Source organism: Phoca vitulina, unplaced genomic scaffold (assembly GCF_004348235.1).
Source record: "Phoca vitulina isolate PV1807 unplaced genomic scaffold, GSC_HSeal_1.0 scaffold22, whole genome shotgun sequence".
NCBI classification, from domain to species: domain Eukaryota; kingdom Metazoa; phylum Chordata; class Mammalia; order Carnivora; family Phocidae; genus Phoca; species Phoca vitulina.
The window spans coordinates 2,008,773-2,029,382 of NW_022589725.1; the positions used below are offsets into that span (position 1 = coordinate 2,008,773).

At 44.2% G+C, this 20,610-nt stretch overlaps 1 protein-coding gene and 1 pseudogene across 1 annotated transcript; both read left to right on the forward strand.

Annotated features, from left to right (window-relative positions):
* The first annotated feature begins 439 nt into the window (after positions 1-439).
* Positions 440-4,771, forward strand: WFDC6 (WAP four-disulfide core domain 6). Its single transcript, XM_032419923.1, has 3 exons — positions 440-530; positions 1,741-1,872; positions 4,689-4,771. Exons 1-3 carry the CDS (start codon positions 440-442, stop codon positions 4,769-4,771), a joined length of 306 nt encoding a protein of 101 aa, XP_032275814.1.
* A 1,268-nt stretch (positions 4,772-6,039) lies between these two features.
* On the forward strand, positions 6,040-6,564 carry LOC116641912 (annotated as a pseudogene).
* Positions 6,565-20,610: the final 14,046 nt, after the last annotated feature.

The following is a 20,610-nucleotide window of genomic DNA, read 5'->3' on the forward strand; positions in this document are numbered from 1 at the left end:
AAAACAAGCAGACAGACAAGTAGACATATCAGGAGAGGTGTAAGATTGGAAAGAAGAGAGCTGGGATATTCTTGATCTCTAAACTCCCCCTGGAAAATGGAAGATGCTGAAATTGAACATTCCCTTCTCCGAGGGAGTCTAGAAGTCCCAGACAAGTTTTGCCCCCTCTCCCTGGCTGACCAGAAAGCCAGAGAGCCTCAGCGAGCTGAGAAGTAGAAGCTGCCTGTCAAGAGCCCTTTCCCCCAGGGTCGGTGCTGTGGGTGTCAGCTACTCCCACTGATGGCCTCGGGGACTTGGCGTTCCCCAGCAGAGGGAGTGTGGCTGGCTTGTCTTCAGTGATATGTGGCTCCTGTGCCAGGGCAGCCAAAGCTCAGCAGCAGAAGTTACTGAGGAGCAGTTCCTAATTTTGGTGCCACCAGCCAGGCCAGTAGCTCTTAAAATGGGGCTCTTGGGTCTTCTGCCAGTCCTGGCACTCTTCATCCTCTTGGGGGGAGTCCAGGAACCTGAGCTGGTTGAGGGGTTCTTTGGCAGTAAGTACTGGGGACTAGGTCCTCCCAGTGGAGACATGGAAGTTGCTGGGAGGGAGGAACAAAGAATTCTACGAATGAGGAACACCTCCCCCACTCAGCCTGGGGTCCTAGGTGGGAGAAAGGGAGATATTCACAGTCCTTCTCTCAGACCCCTACCATCTAGTAAGATGCCTTCTGTGAGTAAGAACCCGAGTCTCTAGCAACAGACTCCCCACTATTGTTATGAGAGGGATTCCTTCTGGAGGTGCCTGGACCTGGAGCTCATGAGATGGACTAAAGGTGCTGGGACTTTATGGGCCTTTCCTGCAAGAAAGGTCCCTCACCCTAGCACCACCCTCAGCAACTTTGAATCTTCCAGTTGCAGCCCCCAAAAGTCTCCCCACACCCACACCCCCAGAGGGCCCTTGCCTGTGGAGTAAAGAATGGTCTCTTGAAGTCCCTCAGAATGCCGAGATATGAAGACCCCCATAAGTAGCAGCTAAAATACACTGAGCACTCAGCAGTGAAACCATACATTGCAGGTTCAAATCCTGGCTCCTCTCCTTAGTAACTGTGTGACCTTGGTGAAATTCACATAACCTCCCTGTGCTCCAGATTCCTCTGTTTATAAAATGTGGATATTGATAGGACTCACCCATAGAAATGCCACAAGGATTAAGGAGAAGAGAACAAGTCCACAGTAAGCACCTCGTTAATATTAGTTATCATTATTATGCCCCAGGCCGCCTGACAATGGCTTCCAAGTTTTGTCACCTAATCCTCCAAACAACGCTATAGGCAAATGAAAGAATCAAGGTCCAAAGATGGTGCCTGCCATACCAACGGTGGCACAGAATTCAAAAGCCCAGGCATCTGACTCCACATATGGAGATCTCAGTCACCTAGAAGAGTGCTAGCACCCTCGCCCCCACCCAGGGAACATCCAAATACAGGAAGGCCAAGTGACCAGAATAGTCCGAGGGGAGAGCATCCTTCTCCCTGAAACCTCATGGTTGGTGGGGATGGGAGTAGGGCTGTGTTTAGGGACTAGATGGGGAGTCATTATGAGGTTGGGAGTGGGGCCAGAGCTGTGAAAATCTGGAGTCCTCCAAAGGTCACTACTTTCTGGAGACGATGAAGCGAGAAAAGTCTTCTCTAACTCTGCAGTGTAGCCCTGGGCCTGGCAATGGAGGGTTCTGGCCTTCCTTCTTCCCTCTTTTCCCTCCCTCAGAGAAGTGTCCCCGGATGAGAGTACCATGTGGTTATACAGAAATCGACCAGTGCGCGAAGAACAAACCATGCCCTGGGAAGATGAAGTGTTGCAATTTTAACTGTGGAAAGAAATGTTTAGACTTCAGTGAAGGTAACATACAAACCCCCTGAACTTTCCAGTGCCCTCCCTCCTGACCCCCACTCTCTGCCCATCTGCACCAACAGCGTCGGACCTCTCCCCTGGTTCCCTGATGGCTGGTCTCTGACCAAGAATCTGGGTGCCTCTTCTACTTGACCCAAATCCTAGCAGTGCTGGACTGGGGTGGGGTTTATTTCATTTCTGCCCCTGCTCAGGTATAATGTGAGTAACAGAGTTTTTGCTTTATGGGCTTTAGTTTCCCCATTTGTAAGAAAGATGTAGGCATTAGACCACCACATGGTTTCTTGGCTATTCTTCTGTGATCCTCTGAGGTGTCAAATTCCCACTGAAGTCCCATCAAATGCCAGCATGGTGTCAGGTGATATGATAGCTATAAGAAACAGGTATATGATTTATAGTTCTTGGCTTTCCCCACCCCCCCAGTCTTCTCTGTCATATAAATCCAGGATGCCTTCTCTAACCATTTTTTACCTCTTCCACTCTTTCCTCTGTGCCCATATAATTGAACTCTAAAGAGGACCATCAAGGACCATTCATTCATTCACTCATTCAACAAATATTTACTGGCGCCCCTTACACTCATGATGGGCCCCACTTGCTCAATATAGGCCAGGGGAGGCAAGAAAGGTTTTTCTCAGAAAAAAAGATCTATGATTTAAGATCTGAAAGATGGGCAGTAAGTAGGCAAAAATTGGAGGGAAGAGCTTTCCAGGCACAGCAAATAGCATGTGCAAAGGCCCTGTGTGAGGAGACAGCAGGCTCAGGCCTAGAAAGTCCAGAGACCAGAGAGTGAGCATGCTTGCGGTAAGAGAGAGAAATATCAGGATGGTGAGGCCATGATAGGTAGGCAAGGTTCTGACAAGGCAGGGTCTTGCTGGCCAGATTAAGGGGTCTGGTCTTGATCCTAAGAGCAACAGAATATCTACATTCAAATCCCTTGCCATCTTATGTGATCTTAGGGAAGTTACTTAGCCTCTCTTAACTTCAGTTTCCTCATCTGCAAAATGAGGACAATAAGAGGACCTACCTCCTCAGGTTATATGTCAATATATGTCAAGTGCTAAGAACTTTAATAAATGCTGTTGTTGTTGTGCTTCAGACTATGAGGTTCTAAACAACTTTATTTGTAACTCATAGTACTATGCACAAAACAGTTGCCCATTAAGTATTTCTCGAAGTTCAGGATACATTTGATTTTGTACTGTGAACATTCTTGAAGCATGTCTCAGTGCCAGATTACCTGCTAGGAACTGGTGTACCAAGATGACGTAATGTGCAAACCTCACTTGCTGATGGAGGAGTCAGAAAATATGAACAAATAATTACACGAAAGAGATCAATGTGTGGGTAAGATTGAAAAGCAATAAAGAAAAGCAAACAGTGAAGAACGGAGCCAGGAGAGACATTATAGAAGAGCTTGATGTGTGGGAGTGTTTTGAGGAATGAATAGGAGTACACCTAGTAAGCAAGAGAGGGGTGGACACTCCAGGCATGTGCAGAAGCATAGATAAGTGTAACAGCATAATATTTTTTAGCAAGTTCATGCTGCTCTAAAAATATCATGCTCTTTCATTCTTCCAAGCTTTTGCACACACCTGGAATATTCTCTAGCAAGGCAGGCACCCAAGCAATACAGATTTGCCATCTCCTTGCAGACATATGCAGTTTGCCAATGGATATTGGCCCCTGCTTGGCCCGCATTCCACGCTGGTGGTACAATAAGGAAATCAAAAGCTGCTCTAGATTCGACTATGGTGGTTGCAAAGGGAACAGTAACAACTTCCAATCTAAAGCTGTCTGCAGGGCCATCTGCCAGGAAATATGTAAGTCTCAGGGGTCCCATCTCCCATGCTCACCTGCACAGGTGGGAGGTCTGGGTGTTGGTTGGCCCATTCCAGGAAGTTAGCAGGCCTGGGGTCGATAGAACCAGTCCTTGCAGAGGGGTAAATAGGAGATGCTTTGGGAAAGAGAAGGTGGGAAGAAGAGCAGTAGTCAAAGGGAAATCAGCAAGTATGAGATGGATAGGGGGTGCAGAACGAGGAAGCAGAGGGGTGGAGTGTCCAAGATGATGTCAGAAGAAGGCCCAGTGAACCAGCCCAGTGCTGGGCACCCATCACCCAATCTCTTCATTTTCCTTCTTAAGGTGATTAGAGCCAGGACAACCACATGCTTTATTGATCAAACTAAGAAACTTTTGAGAGCGAAAGGGGATGCCATTAATTATTACATTGGGACAACAGGTTTAAACTGGCACTTGACTGGAAAAACCAGAGCACACAAGCACCCTGAGGCCCCAAATCGCTCCACTTCTGGTTTCTCTTCCTGTGAAAAGATATAAAAATGACCCCATCTCCTTTGTTCCATTAACTACAAGATTTGGTTCCTGAGATGAGTAGGGCCCAAGCATCTCATCCTTTTCTGTTCTGCTATCTTGCAGAGTCACCATCTCCCTCAATAGGATAAAAGGAACTGGAACAACCTCCAGAATTTGGCTCATAATTCAGGGCTCTCTCCATGTGTGCCTGACTGATGCTTCATATCAGCTTCCTCTGGCCAAATCTCAGCTGCCAAGACATTGACTGTTCCAAAAACCAAACCCCAGGATTTGCTTACTCCTTTTCCTCCAGCTCAGCTTCTCTTCAAACACAATGCCCTTCACCCTTTAACGCTTTCTCAGTGTCTGATCCTATCTCTTCACCCTTACGGTACCTGTGTATGCTTCAGAAGCCTCCAGTTTCCCTAATAAAGTGTTCTGTAGGTCTGATATTTCTGAGAATGAATAATTCACATCTACTCCCTCTGTGCAGTGTTTGCAAAACAAGAAATCGTTGGGTCTTCCAGTGACACCAAAAGAGAAAAGTATGGAAATCCTGCAAATTGGGAACTCTGATGATGCTGTGGCCCTGGTAAAATTGTCATGAAATGCTTAGAATGGAACCAGGTTTGCTCAAGTGAGGGACCATGAGGCTTGAGCTCCATTAACTTGATGGGAGATCCATCTCCAAAAAGGCTGTGGGCTTGTTTCCTGAGCTTTCAATAAAGGATACACTTCCAGAGTCCAGCACAGACACTACAAAATAGAAGATAACTGGGGAGAGACATGAAAGGAGGAGATGGGGCAGCAAAGAAGAGATGCAGAGGAAGGGAGAAGAGAGAAGGATGGAGGAGGAAAAGATACTGAATGATGGCACAGTTTTAAAGCAGGGACCTACAATTCTTTCACTCACTTCAGTCTAGAGGTAGAGTCCATGGAGTCCATGGCCCCTCCCTTTGAATCTCGGCAAACTGTGGGACTGCTTTGACTAGTAGAGTAAAGCCAGATGATGCTGTGTGACCTCCAAGGTTAGGCCAGAAAAAGTGTACTCCATCCTTTTAGGATGCTTTTTTGGGCTGGGGGGCGGGGGTGTGAGGTAGCTGCCATGTAAGAGGTCCAGTTACACTGAGACAACCATGCTGGGGAGGCCCAAGCATGTGCTCTGGTTGGCAGCCCCAAACAAGATCTACCTGAGAGCCAGCGTCAGTTCCCAGCCATGTGAATGAGCTTCCAGCCCAGCAGAGCTTCAGATGACTGTGGCCCCAGCAGACATCTGACTACAACCGAGTGAAGACTCTAGGAGAGAACCACCAAGTTCATTCCCTCCCAAATTGCTCAGCCACAAAATGGTGAGAAATAGAAAATATTCTGGGAAATTTTATTCACAGCAATAGGTAGGTAATTGGAACAGATGGGAAGGAAGTGAAAGGAAGAGGAGAGGCAAGGAGGGGAGGGATAGAGGAGAGGAATGGCACGGAGAAGTCAAGGGGAAGGAATACTTTTGGGGAAGGTCCGCCAAAGGAATGGGCAGGATCAGAAGGTGCCAGACTTAAAGAGGGGGCCCCACAGAGGAGGCTTGGCCACCACAGCACACCAAAACCTGGATGTATTTTTTAAATGAATTCATTGTCTGGTATAACTTGAATCAAGAGGCTCTAACAAGGGTCTGGGATCCACTTACTGTTGAGTAAGTCCTTTCCTCTCCATGTCTCTGTTTCTCTCTCTTTAAAAAGGGTAGGTTAAACTGATGAGTATTTCTGAAAGTGCTGTTAGCAAACACCTCCTTTATAATTAGTTGGGGTGGGGAGGGGCTATCTAAAATACAGGTCCTCAAGGAACTGCAGATGCTGTTGCCCAGGAGCAGCCTGCCCCACCCAGCTACAGTCAACCCCATCATGTTTTTCAACATGGCTGTGGATGGTGAGCCCTTGGTTTGGGTCTCCTTCCAGCTGTTTGCAGTTCCAAAGACAACAGAGAATTTTAGTGCTCTGAGCACTGGGGAGAAAGGATTTGGTTATAAAGTTTCCTGCTCTCATAGAACTATTCCAGGATTTATGTGCTAGGGTGGTGACGTCGGTTGCCATAATGACGCTGGTGGCCAGGCCATCTGTGGGGAGAAATTTGATGATGAAAATTTCATCTTGAAGCACATGGGGCCTGGCATCTTGTCCATGGCAAATGCTGGACCCAACACAAACAGTTCCCAGTTTTTCATCTGTACTGCCAAGACTGAGTGGTTGGATGGCAAGCATGTGGTCTTTAGCAAGGTCAAAGAAGGCATGAATATTGTGGAAGCCATGGAGCACTTTGGGTCCAGGAATGGGAAGACCAGCAAGAAGGTCACCATTGCTGACTGTGGGCAAATCTAATAAATTTGACTTGTGTTTTATCTTAACTACCAGACCATTCCTTCTGTAGCTCAGGAGAGCACCCCCTCGCCCCCACCTGCTTGAAATATCCCATAATCTTTGTGCTCTCACTGCAGTTCTATGGTTTCCATGTTTTCCTTACTCCCCTCCAAGTCTAGTTGGATTGCATAATTAATATGATTATGAAATAAAAACTAAACAACAACAAAAAAATAAAAATAAAAGATGGGTCCTCCAGATCCCATAAATATGCATTTTTTAACAAGTACAGCCAAGTGATTTTAAAGTTTCAGAACCTGTGGATTGGATGATATTTAAGGGCCAAGCCATCAGTGGGGGAAAAAATAATAAAGGCTTAATGAGTCTATTGGTGTCTTCTCCTTGTATAGAAGGACATCAGGAGAAAATGTTAGAATCGTTAAATGTGGGGATGATCAGGGAAAGTTTGTGCAGAAGACCCCAAAGTCCTGCTAGTCTGGCAGTTTTGCAGAGTGACCATCTAGCCAAGTGGTCCCCGTGTTTGCATCTCCTTCATTTACATGGCTCTTGCCTCCACACATCTGTGAGAGTTAGTCTGTTCTCCCAGGAAGCATGTCTTTGTGCATCTTTATGATCCAGACCAAATTTGCAACAAGTCATCACTGGTCTGCATCCTGTGTGAAGAGGGAAATAGGAGGAGCACTTATCTGGGAATACAAATATCCAAATACAAATCCCAACTTTGCCCCTAGTTGAAGTATGAGCTAATTGGCACAGGGTAGGGTGGAGGGATGCTTCTCTCAGGACCTCAGTCTCCTATCCATAAGATGAAGGTGATGGATTAATAATGTCAAAGAGCACTTCTCAATTTGAGGAACTATGGCAGCTCAGGAACCCAGCCAAATCTAATAAGCACCTGATGTTTGTCTGCCCCATTAGTGCCTCTCAGTCCTTGATTAATGTTGACATACATGAATGACTGGAACAAAATCATTCTGCCCTAGAGGGCCCATGGATCAGAGTGGTCTTTGGAAATGGCCAGTATGTGCCTTGCAGTTTATAAAGTCTGCTTACCTGCTGTCCTCAAGAATGAACTCAGCTCTAGGGGCTGGGCACAGGGAACCCTCTGCCTTACGAGGACCTCAGTGGAAGATCTGTGTTTCTTTGTTAACTATTTGCTCATTACTCTGCCCATTAGAACCCGGAGGACACCTCAAGTGGAATCTTCAAATGTTACTCGTGGTTACTCATGCAGATCCAGGATTCCTCATCTTCCCTCTCCTTATTCTCCCCTTGAAGCTGTCTCCAGATCCAGAAATGCCTAGAGGAAGCTGGAAATGGTTTTGAAACTAGGGGAATGTTGAGTTCCACAGCCCCAGTCTCCCTCCCTTTTTTTTTTAACCCATGTACAAATGGAAGCTTCTAGTAGGAAATAGACTCCTCCAAGATCACATAGCAAATCCATAGCAAAACTGGAGCTAAAATCCAGGTTTGAAGGGTAGCAAGTTGTTGTCAGATTATACAGCCTAGTTGGAAATCAGGATGGATATGATGGCTATTTGTCAGTTGGTGTGACAATATTCAACATCTTAATTCCATTCTAACAGTTGAAGAAGTCTCTACCGGGAATCTTTTTTTTTTTTTTTTTTTTAAGATTTTATTTATTTATTTATTTGAGAGAGAGACAGAGAGGGACAGAGAGAGCACAAGCAGGGGGAGGGGCAGAGGGAGAGGGAGAAGCAGACTCCTCGCTGAGCAGGGAGCCCGACATGGAGCTCAATCCCAGGACCCTGGGATCATGACCTGAGCCGAAGGCAGACGCTTAACCGACTGAGCCACCCACGTGCCCCAGGAGTCTTGATATGAGGTAAAACCAGCTTTCCACTGTAAAAGCTGAAAGAGCCAGACTCTATCAGTCAAGATTCAGTAAAGGACACAGAAACTACACTCAGTGTTTCAAACAGAGAGGATTTAATATTGAAAATTGGTTATATGAACATTGGTGGGGGTGGGGGATATATCCATCACTCCTAGATTTGAGAGAATAAAATATTTGGAGTTTGCAGACCTAGGAGTTCATAGAAGGGGCCCAGGCACAGCTGGTGCTCATACCTCTGGCAGGACAGAGCGGTGGGGGCCATCTGGTTGGCACTCAGTCTTCTAAAATGCACTGTGACTGGTGTTCTGACCTCTGAGGGGAACCTGGCTCAAATGGTGCTAGGTCCACTGAGTTGGAAGATGCAGCCATCTGGTGCTAGTATCTGAGGAAGTGTAATGCATGTGGCTTGAAAAGTGCCAAAAGGATCCAGAGGATAGAAGTATAACTGTGTTTTGCCGCTGGAGACGTGCTGACCAGAGCCAGACACAGGAAGGAAACCCCTTCTCCCCTCATTTCACCTGTCAATTTCTTCTCAGTGTCTCCCATGCAGAGTCTAACTGGAGCTGCTGGAAGCAACTGACAAAAGAATGAGGGAAAATTTAGTTTGCAGCGTCCCACTGGAAGCATCACAGAGAAGAGTATGAAAGGATGGACTTGCAGCTGAGACACAGTTGGTAATTAGTAGCATAAACACTCTCCCAGCCTCTCTTGCAGCTAGGAAGTAGGCACTTGTCTTGGGCTCAGTCAGACACTCCCACATTGAACAGACATTGAACTGGGAACTAGTAAGAAAAGAAGCAAGGCCAAGGGGGAATTTATTCTGTTGGCAACAGTGGCAACAGACAACCTCATCCTGTTTCTGGGAGCAGTAGTGGCAAGGATGATGGTGATGGCATTGATGGGGCAAGATGATACAAATGTTCAGTGTTCTATTAACTGTGGCCCCGACTTTGCTGCCTTCCTTGTTCCCAGCCATTCTCCTAGTCTTATTTTCTAGTCCTTCTGGTGATCCTGTGAACTACCCAAATTCTTAAAAAATAAATTTCCTTTCTGCTCAAAATAACCAGAGTTGCATTTGTGTCTAGAAACCCTGATGGATATAGTGAGGATGGCACCTGGAGGGGACTTTGAGCCTAGAAGTCTGAATGAGCACAAGAGAACTTTTTTCTTGGGGTGCGTGGGTGGCTCAGTCAGTTGAGTGTCTGACTCTTGGTTTCAGCTCAGGTCATGATGTCAGGGTGGTGAGATTGAGCCCTGCCTTGGGCTCTGCACTGGGTGTGGAGCCTGCTTAAGATTCTCTCTATTCCTCTCCCTCTGTCTCTCCCCCCTGCCTGTGCACTCTCTCTCTCTTTTTCTCTCTCTCAAAAAAAGAAAAGAGAACTTTTTTTCTTGCCAGAGAGGTTGTCAACCTTCTGTGATGTGGTCCAATGGAGTTTTTCCCCATGATTGGTTCCTGAAGCCTGTCATCATGTTATGGGCCCCATATTCCTCTGAGTTAAGTTTTACCTTGGAAAGGGTGCCCTGTAGAACATGGATGTCCAGAAGCATGTAACACTGAAGTAATTTAATATTTGACTTTCTCATTGGGAGGATCTAGTCATTAGGAAGAATTGGAGCTTGAGTGAGAATCAGAGAGGACATTCTCTTCAAAATAACAGGATAAATCTAGATGAGTTCCATGAATAGTAGAAAAGCTTTGGGCTTGAGGAACTGTTCAATAAAGCTGGCCCCAGCCCTTGGATTCTGTGCAACAATGAGTCACTCGGTCTCTTCTCTGGGCCCCAGTTACCACACTTGCACCATTTGGAAAGACAAAGAAAGAATCTTCCCCCACAGACTCACCTGAAGATCTCATCCTTCCCACCTCCAGTGATGTCCAAAAAGATATTAGTGATTGTAGTGATGGGAGAAGGGTAGATCTGTGCAGAGGCACAGAAGATCCAGTAGAACATACTGTAGACCACCCATCGCCCAGGAAGACCTGAGGCTCCAGGCCCTTCTTCTACATCTTCCTCTCATCAAGTGAGCTGCACTCCATGGCAATAACATATTGGGAAGGGAGCACTGAGCCCGTGTAACTGTCATAGTTTTCTAAAATTACCACTTGGATTTCTTAAAACATAAATTTACTCTATTCTTAAAGTGATCAACCTTATTTTTGCCCTCTGGACATTTATTTGGAACATAAATAAGGTAAAAATGGAAATCAACTCCTTTTGTATGTGTTTATGATAAATGTATTTGTTATATGTACAAACACATCTTCTCTCTAAGCCCTGGTTCCCCTATTCTGTAAAATGAGGATGGCAATAATATCTATTCCAAGGACCTTTTATGAGAAAGTAGTGAGACAAGGCAGAAAACTCCCTGACATATAGTTAGTGCTCAAGTGATGTTAGTCTCCTTCCCTTTCCAGATGAGAGAAAGGTTACATGGAAGTTAGAATCTAAATGGAGAAACTTCATACTTTCAAAATTCCACCCAATGTACTTCCCCCATCCCCATACCGCTCAAATCACTGGGTCTCAATCAAAAGTAATTGAATTACTTATTTACACATACACGCCCATGCATGCACATATAGTTGATGTGAGGTTGGTAAGACTCCTTTGATAAGTATAAGAGCTGTATAACCAACAAAAAGTTCCTGCTAGCTTCTCTAATGTGCATTTAATAAATCTTACACTTGCCCTCCATCTTCTGGAATTACAGTAACCTTGCACCCAAGTCACCTGAGAAAGGGCCAAGTCACTGAGTCATGGCCAAAGGGCCCCAGGACAACCCGGGTACAGAGTGCCTGTTTTTCAAAGTCCAGTGCCTCCCACTCTGACCCACAAAGCCTGTTCAGCCAAAAAAAAGTACAGGCACACCTCATCAAGCACTATCTCCAGTGCATGGAGTTTTTATCATGCTGTTAATGTTAGAAATTTTTTTAATTAAAAAATAATTTATGTCCATAACCCTTCTGCAGGGTTACTTAACCTTGGCACTGTTAACATTGGGGGACAGATAATTCTGTTTGGTAGGGCTGTTGTACCTTGTAGGATGTTTAGTAGCATCCCTGGCCTTTACCAGTAGGTCCCTTCCCACCCCTGAGCTGTGATAATTGAAAGCGTCTCAAGACATTGCCAAGTGTCCTGGGAGGCATGTAGAATGAAAACTGCTCTTCTGTATAGTGTGTTAAAAAGCCAATTCTCACTTCCAGGCCAGCTGTTCTAGAAGAGAGAGCACCCTGGTAAGCTCTCACCAAAGAGCACTCACAGGCAATCCTGCCTTCCTCTGCCTGAATGGCAAATGCTGGTCTGTGCACTCCCTGGGGGTCTCCTTCTGCAATTATTTTGGTTTCTGATGAACTGGTTTGACTACCTAAGAGGGCTAAGGAAAGAGATCTCAAGAACAATGCTGGTGGACCACCAAAGTACAAAAGAAGATGAATCAGAGATATTGATGTGTAGATATGCATCTCCTCTTCAGAGGAGATAAATAAGAAATAAAGGTAGAGGAAGCAGTGAAGATCAACAGGTGATGAGAGAGTTGACCAGCTATTGTGTAAACTACAGTTGGGAGAAACAATGGCCAAAAAATGAGTCTCATAGCTTCAGGGGATTTAAAGAGAAGGAAGAGCTATATGGGTAGTGAGAAAAATGGGTAACACATGTCTGTAGGGACCAAGCATGGTGCTGATCCAGTTAGCACTCCATTTCCAAAAAGGCATCATGATGCTCCCCCACACACACACCTGCAAATGGCACGTGCCTGTGTGTGCATTTACAATGAATGAAATATTTGCGTATTCATTGAACACTTATGCCAGATTCTGGGAGGTAAACCAAATCCGCATAATTCATCTCAATTTTTTTTTTTTAAAGATTTTTTATTTATTTATTTGAGAGAGAATGAGAGAGAGCAAGCACATGAGAGGGGGAGGGTCAGAGGGAGAAGCAGACTCCCTGCCGAGCAGGGAGCCCGATGCGGGACTCGATCCAGGGACTCCAGGATCATGACCTGAGCCGAAGGCAGTCGCTTAACCAACTGAGCCACCCAGGCGCCCAATTCATCTCAATTTTTTAAAAAGATTTATTTATTTATTTGAGAGGTAGAAAGAGAGAGAGAGAGAGCATGAGCGGGAGGGGCAGAGGGAGACGGAGAGATAATCCCAAGCAGACTACATGTCAAGCATGGAGCCCCACATGGGGCTCAATCTCACAACCCTGAGATTGTGACCTGAGTCAAAACCAAGATTTGGACACTTAACCGACTGCACCACCCAGGAGCCCCAATTCATCTCAATTTATATGTAAGAAAACTGAGGCTTGGAGAGGTTAAATAATTCACCCAAGGTCAAGAGCCCCTGGACTCAAACGCACAGCCTCAGACTTCAAATCCAAGGTTCATTAAATCCAAATAAAGCATGCTGGCTTTGTCTTCTGAAAAAATCAAATCTCTGGAAGATCCAGGAAAGGAGTTGGGTGGGGAATGTGCTGCAACCTGGTGACTGGGGCATGTGTTTAGACAGATGATTCTCTACACCAAACAAAGTTGGGCCCTCCTTCTACACTGTGCTTTTGACATTTCCATTCAAATATACTGAATCTGCATCTTCTCCAAGTAGGTAACTGTTTCTGACCTCTGGACAATGTATGTATTGTTCCAAAATTCCCTGAAATCCCCAGAGGGGTAGGAGACAACACCTAAGTCTATGCCTGGCACATTATGGGAGCTCAATAAGTGTTTGTTGAATGAATGAGTGATACAAGGGCTTTGGAGCTGGACAGACCAGGGTCCCAGTCCTGACTATGAAACTTGTTATCCATGTGACAAAGATAGTTTGAACTCTCCTTGTCTGTAAGATGTGTTCTAAGCCTTGTGGGAATCCTGTGTGGATTCAAGGAAGGTAATGTGTGAAAAGTATTTTATATGGTGCCTGGAAAGGTAAGGCACTCAACAAATTGGTAGCTGTTGTTTTATTATTGCTAAAGGGGCTTCCATCTTGAAGTGTAGTAAAATGACCTTGGATAAAATCAGATCAGATAAGGCCAAAGGAGAAAGGCAGAGCTGTGCTTTGGCTGGACACTCTGTTCTAGGGGTAGCCCAGCCTTGTAAATAGCAGAGGTTGGGGGTAAATTAGTTGAATGTGGACCTAGGCTCCTCCCCTTTGGTCCCCTTTCTCCCTAAAATGCCAATCCCAGGCTGGGCCACAGGCTGGGTGGCAACATGCAGCTCCAGGTCTCTCTCCCACTCCAAGAGCCTAGATCAGAATTAGGACAAAGTTGGTATGGAACACTGGAGTTCCAAGAATAGCCTGGGAATAAAGTAGGGTGTCCAGCAGCACAGAGAGAGTGACTTACAGGATAGGGAGTCAATTCAATTCACCTCATCAAACATATGTTCATCAAATATATGTGTACAACATGCCAGACACTGTCTTAGGTGCTGAAGCTAAAGTAATGAGCAAAACAAAGACCCTGCCTTTGTGGAATTCATATTCCAATGGTAGAGAGACAGACAATACATAATACACATAATACATGGTAAAAGAGCTATAGAGAAAAGAAAAAGTAGAACAGGGTAAGGCAGATTCAAGTTTGCAATGGGGCTGGTGGTGAGTAAGGTGCGATGGAAAGGTGTGATAGGAGTCAAAATTTGAAGATGAGGGATTTAGCCAAGTCAGACCTACTTGTCGGAAAAGGCTCCATTCTGGACTTTGCTTTGCTAAAGCTTAAAATCTGCAAATGGATGTGGGGAGATGAAATGCAGTATATCAAGATTACTGAAAATGAGGAGAGTTAGCAGTAGTGTCCAAGATTTTTCGGCAACCAGTAAAATTCCCCTTAAAAAATCATATTATGCATGTGTTGTGATGAGCACTAGGTGTTACATGCAACTAATGAATCGTTGGACACTACATCAAAAACTAATGATCTACTATATGTTGGCTATCTGAATATAATAAAAAAATCATATTATGTGTAATTATAAAAGTAATACCTACCTTCTATAGAAAATTCAAACGTACAAAAGTGTAAGGAAGCTAGTTAAAAATTGTCAAAATCTTACCTTCCAGAGACTGTCACTTGCACATGTAGCTTTCTGCATGTATGCACACGGATGAAGCTACAGACCACAGATTCTTATATATAACTGGGATATTAAACCTCTCAATAACCTGACAGACCAGTGGTTTTCAAAGTTTGTCTCCTTTTCCAGAAGCAGTAGCATCACCTGAGAATTTACTAATTCCTAGTCTTACTGGATCAGAAACCCTGGGAGTGTTTCTCACAATGTGTGTGGAGGGGGTTTTGTTTTGCTTGTTTGTTCGTTTTTTCTCACAATTTGTGTTTTAACAAGCATTCCAGGTGATTCTGATGCACATTCCAGTTTAAGAACCTCTGCTAGGGGTGCCTGGGTGGCTCAGTCGGTTAAGTATCTGACTCTTGATTTCGGCTGGGGTCATGACCTCACTGTCATGAGATTGAGCTCTGCACTGAGCATGGAGCCTGCTTAAGATTCTTTCTCTCCCTCACCCTCTGCCCCTCCCTTTACACTCTCTCTCTCTTTCTCTCTCTCAAAAAATAAAAAAGAAAGAAAGAAAGAAAGAAAAGAAAAGAAAAGAAAAGAAAAGAAAAGAAAAGAAAAGAAAAGAAAAGAAAAGAACCTCTGCTAAGAAGAATGTACTAGTCCACTAGATGGGCATACCTACTATTAAACACCTGGGTTTAGGTTGTGGCCTACTACTTACCAACTCCATGTTTTGGGAACATTATTTAGCCTCTCCGAGCTTCAGTGACTTCTTCTGTAAAATAAAGCAAATGATTTAACCCATTTTATTGATCAACTTGTCTGATGTATGCAAAGCTTTCAGTATAATTTAGCTCTTAATAGATTCTTGTCTTAGAACTAATCAGTTATGAAGATGCCATATAAAAAACTTGTGGAATGCAGCTCAAGTGGTTCTTAGAGGGAAAGTGGTCATGTAAGGGTTTATATTTGAAAAGGATAAAATTGTAAGTCAATTAACCATGTACAGAACTCAAGATGTTAGAAAAGAACAACAGAGTAAACCTCACACAAAAAAATAAACAAAAGCAATAAAGAGTAGACTAGAAACAAGATAAATAGAGAACAAAGAAAACTATTAGTTGGGGGAGAGGAGGTGAAAAAAATAGATTTTTGTAAAGCATTCAGCAACACACACACATGCACGTACGTATTTCCACTTAATGCACTCATGCACAGAGTTGTCCTCATTCCATAAGAAAACAAACAGGTCAAGTGATTTTCCTTTGTTTTTTTCCTAAAGTTTATTTATTTATTTATTTATTTATTTGAGAGAGAGAGAGAGAGAGCATGCAGATGGGAGGGGCAGAGGGAGAGGGAGTCTTAAGCAGACTCCGCACTGAGCACAGAGCCAGACTCAGGGCTCAATCTCAAGACCCTGAGGTCATGACCTGAGCCAAAACCAAGAGTCAGATGCTCAACCAACTGTGCCATGCAGGTGCCCCATAATTTTCCTTTGGTTTAATGTAATGGAGGAGCAGAGAGGTAGGACTGAGAAAATTAAAAAGCAAGTAGGACTCCACCCCTTGCAGAGTCACCTGTAAAGGCCCAGGGCACGGTGAGGCTGGGATATTCAGGAACATCACAACATGCCCCACCCTGCTTCTCATCCTGACTGGACTAGCTATTCTGTCTCTTTCTTATTATCCCTTCAACCTTAGAGTCTGCCATACAGGTAGAAGGATAAGATAGAGCTTGAAACTTTCATCTTGCGTGTGTGACAGATGCTTGATGCCTGAAATTCTGCCATAGGAGTGATCATCCCTCCATTCATTCTCCAACAACAAATATGGATTGAGAACCTGCAAGCCTTTGCAGCCTACCTATCCTGGGTTTGGTTCTTGGCTCAGCACTTCCTAGCATGACATTAGGACATTAGGAAAGGCACTTCACCTCTCTGACCTTAGTTTCTTCATCTAAAGTTGGAAGTCCTAATATACACTTTGAAGGATAATTGCAAGGATAAAACCATTCCCATAAAAGGGATATAAAAAGAGAATACAAAGAAACTTGTAACCCTGCCTCAGAGGATCTCATGGCTTTATTTCTGTTAACAAATAAACTGAGAGCTAAAAGCCAGGCCTGGGTTAGGCATGTACATTTCAGAAATAGGTTTGATGAGATCCTTGCTCTCAAGAGTCTTCTGATTAAGGAAGGCAGAGAGTGATTTACAGCAGCTACAATTTATTGATGCTTTTCTTTTTTTTTAATATATTTTTTTAAAATATTTTTTTAATTGATGCTTTTCTATGTATCAGTGCTATCCACTGTATCTCTAACCCCTCAGTAAGCCTCAAATGTGGACATTACTCCCATTTCACAGTGAAAAGAATGGAATGTGAAAGACATAAGTGATTTATCCAAGATCACACAGCGAGGGAATGATTGAGTCAGAAGCCCACTCTCAGATCCCAAGTCAGTCCTCCTTTCACAATGGAATATCATTCTAGAAGGACTATGAGATAGGACATGGGAACCTGGGAGATCTTGCTCATCAGACCTGGAAAGTAAGATCTGGAAGGGTGCACAGAGATGACAAAGTTCAACTCCCTAATTTCACAAATGAAGAAATGGAGATTTGGAGAGGTTGAGTGGATGCATGATCATGAAATAGTAAGGAGCAGGGTTAAGATTTGAATTTACGTGAGCTGGATTCACAAGTCTGGGATTTTCACCACATCAGGCTACTTCCAGAAGTGAAAACCTCAACTTCCGTGTAGATGGATAAGACCATGGCTGGGTGGGCTGGGTGAGCCGGGTGGGCCAAGTGGGCCAGGTGGGGCTATGAAGGGGAAAGTGATGGCTTTGACCGCTCTCAACCCCTTTCTGTCTTTAGGCCTTGCCAGCTTTGGCTCCTGAAATGTATGCAGCCTCCCTTTGGAAATGGGCCTTTGTCAGGCCTCAATGCCACAATGGTTTTACAACATGAAAACTTTCAAATGTGAGAAGCTTTTCTACAGAGGCTGTAACGGCAATGGCAACAACTTTTTGAGGAAAGAGTTATGTGAGAAAGTTTGCAGGGACACCTGACTTCCTAGTAAGACCACAACCCTCACTCAGGATTGCTCTAGGGCAATACAAGGCATTTTTGTGAACGAGAGATGCATGTCTCTACCCTCAAATTGATTCTCCCTGCTGTGTTCTTGAAATCACTCATCTCTGTGCCTGAAATTCTACCAATATTAAAAACATGTTTAAAATCTCACGACCTTCTCTTAAAACTACATACATACACACAAATATGCTGGGGAAATTAATAAGTGTGAACAGCCACTCACACTTTGTTTGAATTATTGCTTAGCCTATTGGAGGACAGAGGTTTTAAAGGAGAGATGGGTAAATCTGAAAACCCGGTGCATGACATCAGAAGGGCCTACAATGGAAAAGAAAAAGAATTCCTGGAGTCATGTGAAAGAAGACAAAAGAAGAACAGAAACCAGAGAGGCAAGGGGAATTTGGGGTGGGGGTTGAAGATTTTAGGACCATTTTTTAAAAAGTTTTTATTTATTTAAGCAATCTCTACACCAAACATGGGGCTTGAACTCAAAACCCCGAGATCAAGAGTTGCATTCTCTTCTGACTGAGCCAGCCAGGTGCCCCAGGACCATTTTTAATTTAAAGATTAGTGAGTTTTCATGAAAGCCCTTATCTACTAAAGCTACACCACATCTTCTTGCCACAGCCTCATGGGGAGAGGAGTGAAGGGCCCTGGTCCTGGAGTCCCTTGGTTTGCCTTAAGGAACACCAATTATTACAACTTGGAGGGAAAGGAGAAAACGTGGGGATCATCTGGTTCAGCTAACTCATATCTCAGAGAGGAAAATGGTGGCTAAAGATGAGCAGGGACTTCTCTAAAATCACGGAGTGAGAATGAAACAGAGGTGTCCCTGTTTCCAAGAAAAGTGCCATTCCTTCCACCTTGCAATGCCTGCCCTATAATTTCCCCTGACCTCCTCTGCACTCAGGAATGGAGGGCAGAACTGAGGATAGAGCATTTCTTTGGCACACTCCTCCATCTCCTGTTCTGATTCAGGGTCCTCCCCTCAGATCCAAGTCAGCTGCTTGCTATTGCCCAAGGAAAAAGAACCACCATCCATTGTGCCGGACACTGTGCTAAGCTCTTTGTAAACAATACATATAAACCTCAGAGTGACTCTAAAAATTAGGTCGTACCCATGCTAATCCAAGTGTGGTCCAGGGACTGCCAGCCTCCAGGTCACCTGAGAGCTTGTTAGAAACACAGAATTTCAGGCATCCCTCCAGAACTACTGAATCATAATCTGCATTGTAACAAGATTTCTAGGTAACCGGCAGGCACACTCCATTTTAAGAAGCTGTGGTAGATGATAGATATTCATCCTTTCTGATGGCTGAGTAAAATTCCATTGTATACATGAACCACATCTTCTTTATCCATTCATCCGTTGAAGGACATCTAGTCTCCTTCCACAGTTTGGCTATTGTGGACATTGCTGCTGTGAACACTGGGGTGCATGTGCCCCTTCTTTTCACTACATCTTTGGGGTAAATGCCCAGTAGTGCAATTGCTGGGTCTAGGGTAGCTCTATTTTTAACATCCTGAGGAACTTCCATACTGTTTTCCAGAGTGGCTGTACCAGCTTGCATTCCTACAAAACTGGAGGGTATTATGCTTAGTGAAATAAGTCAATCAGAAAAACACAATTATCATATGGTTTCACTCATATGTAGAACATAAGGAATAATGCAGAGGACAATAGGGGTTGGGGGGGGAATTGAATGGGAAGAAATCAGAGAGGGAGACAAACCAAATGATACTCTTGACTCCGAGAAACAAACTGAGGGTTGTGGAAAGGGAGGTGGGTGGGGGGATGGGGTAATTCGCTGATGGGCACTAAGGAGGGCATGTGATGTGGAGAGCACTAGGTGTTACATGCAACTAATGAATCATTGAACATTATATCATAAACCAATGATATACTATACCTTGGCTAATTGAATTTAAATTAAAAAATGAAAAAAATAAAAAAGTGAAATAAAAAAAAGAAGCTGTGGTAGATGAAGAAACGCAGATAACATTAATTTATTTCCATTACTATTTCCACAGTAAGGTTTCCAAGACCCACAGCTGGAAAGTCACAGAGCTGGATGTTGAGTCCAGGTTCGTCCATTTCCAAAGTCTATGATCTTAACTGCTATATTACACTTTTTCATGAATCCCCGAACTTCCCCTACAGGACTGATTTCCAGCCACAGCTTTTATTCAAAGGGTTTCAAAATAACAGGCTTTCTGCCAAGACAACATACACATCCCACTCTCCTCCTCCACCCCATCGCTTTCCGTTACATCACTGTTCATTAGAAGCAAGTCACTGGGTCCAGCCCACACTCCAGGAGGGAAGTATACAGGGGCATTCATACCAAGAGGTGGGGATTGTTTGGGGCCAGGTTGGAAGTCTGTCTGCCACAGGGAGTAACTTGGCCTGAATCACACAGCAGTGACTACTGGAAGTTTCAGTTCTTGGGTCTTTCCCTTCCCCATTCTTCTTCCCTGATATTTGTTCACTGATGGAAAGCTCAAGGCTCATACTGCCTGGTCCTTGTGAGTACAAATACCCAAGTGGTCCTACATCATCAAATCTAGGTTCTGAGGGATGTCATGTTATAAAAGTTGCTTAGATGGAAAAATAAACAAAAATTGCCAGGAAGAAGAAAGTAGTCCACTTGGTGCCAAATAAGCTACGTGGGCCCTGGGAATAGCCCTCCTGACATGGTATTGAGGGTCTCATTAAATTTCTTAATTCAGGGGCGCTTGGCTGGCTCAGTCGGGGGAGCGTGGGACTCTTGATCTCAGGGTCATGAGTTTGAGCCTCACATTGGGTGTAGGGATTACTTAAATAAGTAAATAAACCTTTAAAAAAATTTCCCAATTCACATATGATAGAGGAAGATCTTCCAAGTGCCCCTGAGGGCAGTAGCAAGCTTCTCAAGGCCTTTAAAAAAAACTTTCTGGGAAGAATGATAGAGAATCATTTAGGAGCATATATCAATGCAGATTTATAACCTGTTTTTATCAGTTAACAATATCGGGTGAAGATTTTCTTATACCATCAAATGTTCTGCAACATAATTGCTAAAGAGCTTTCCTTGTA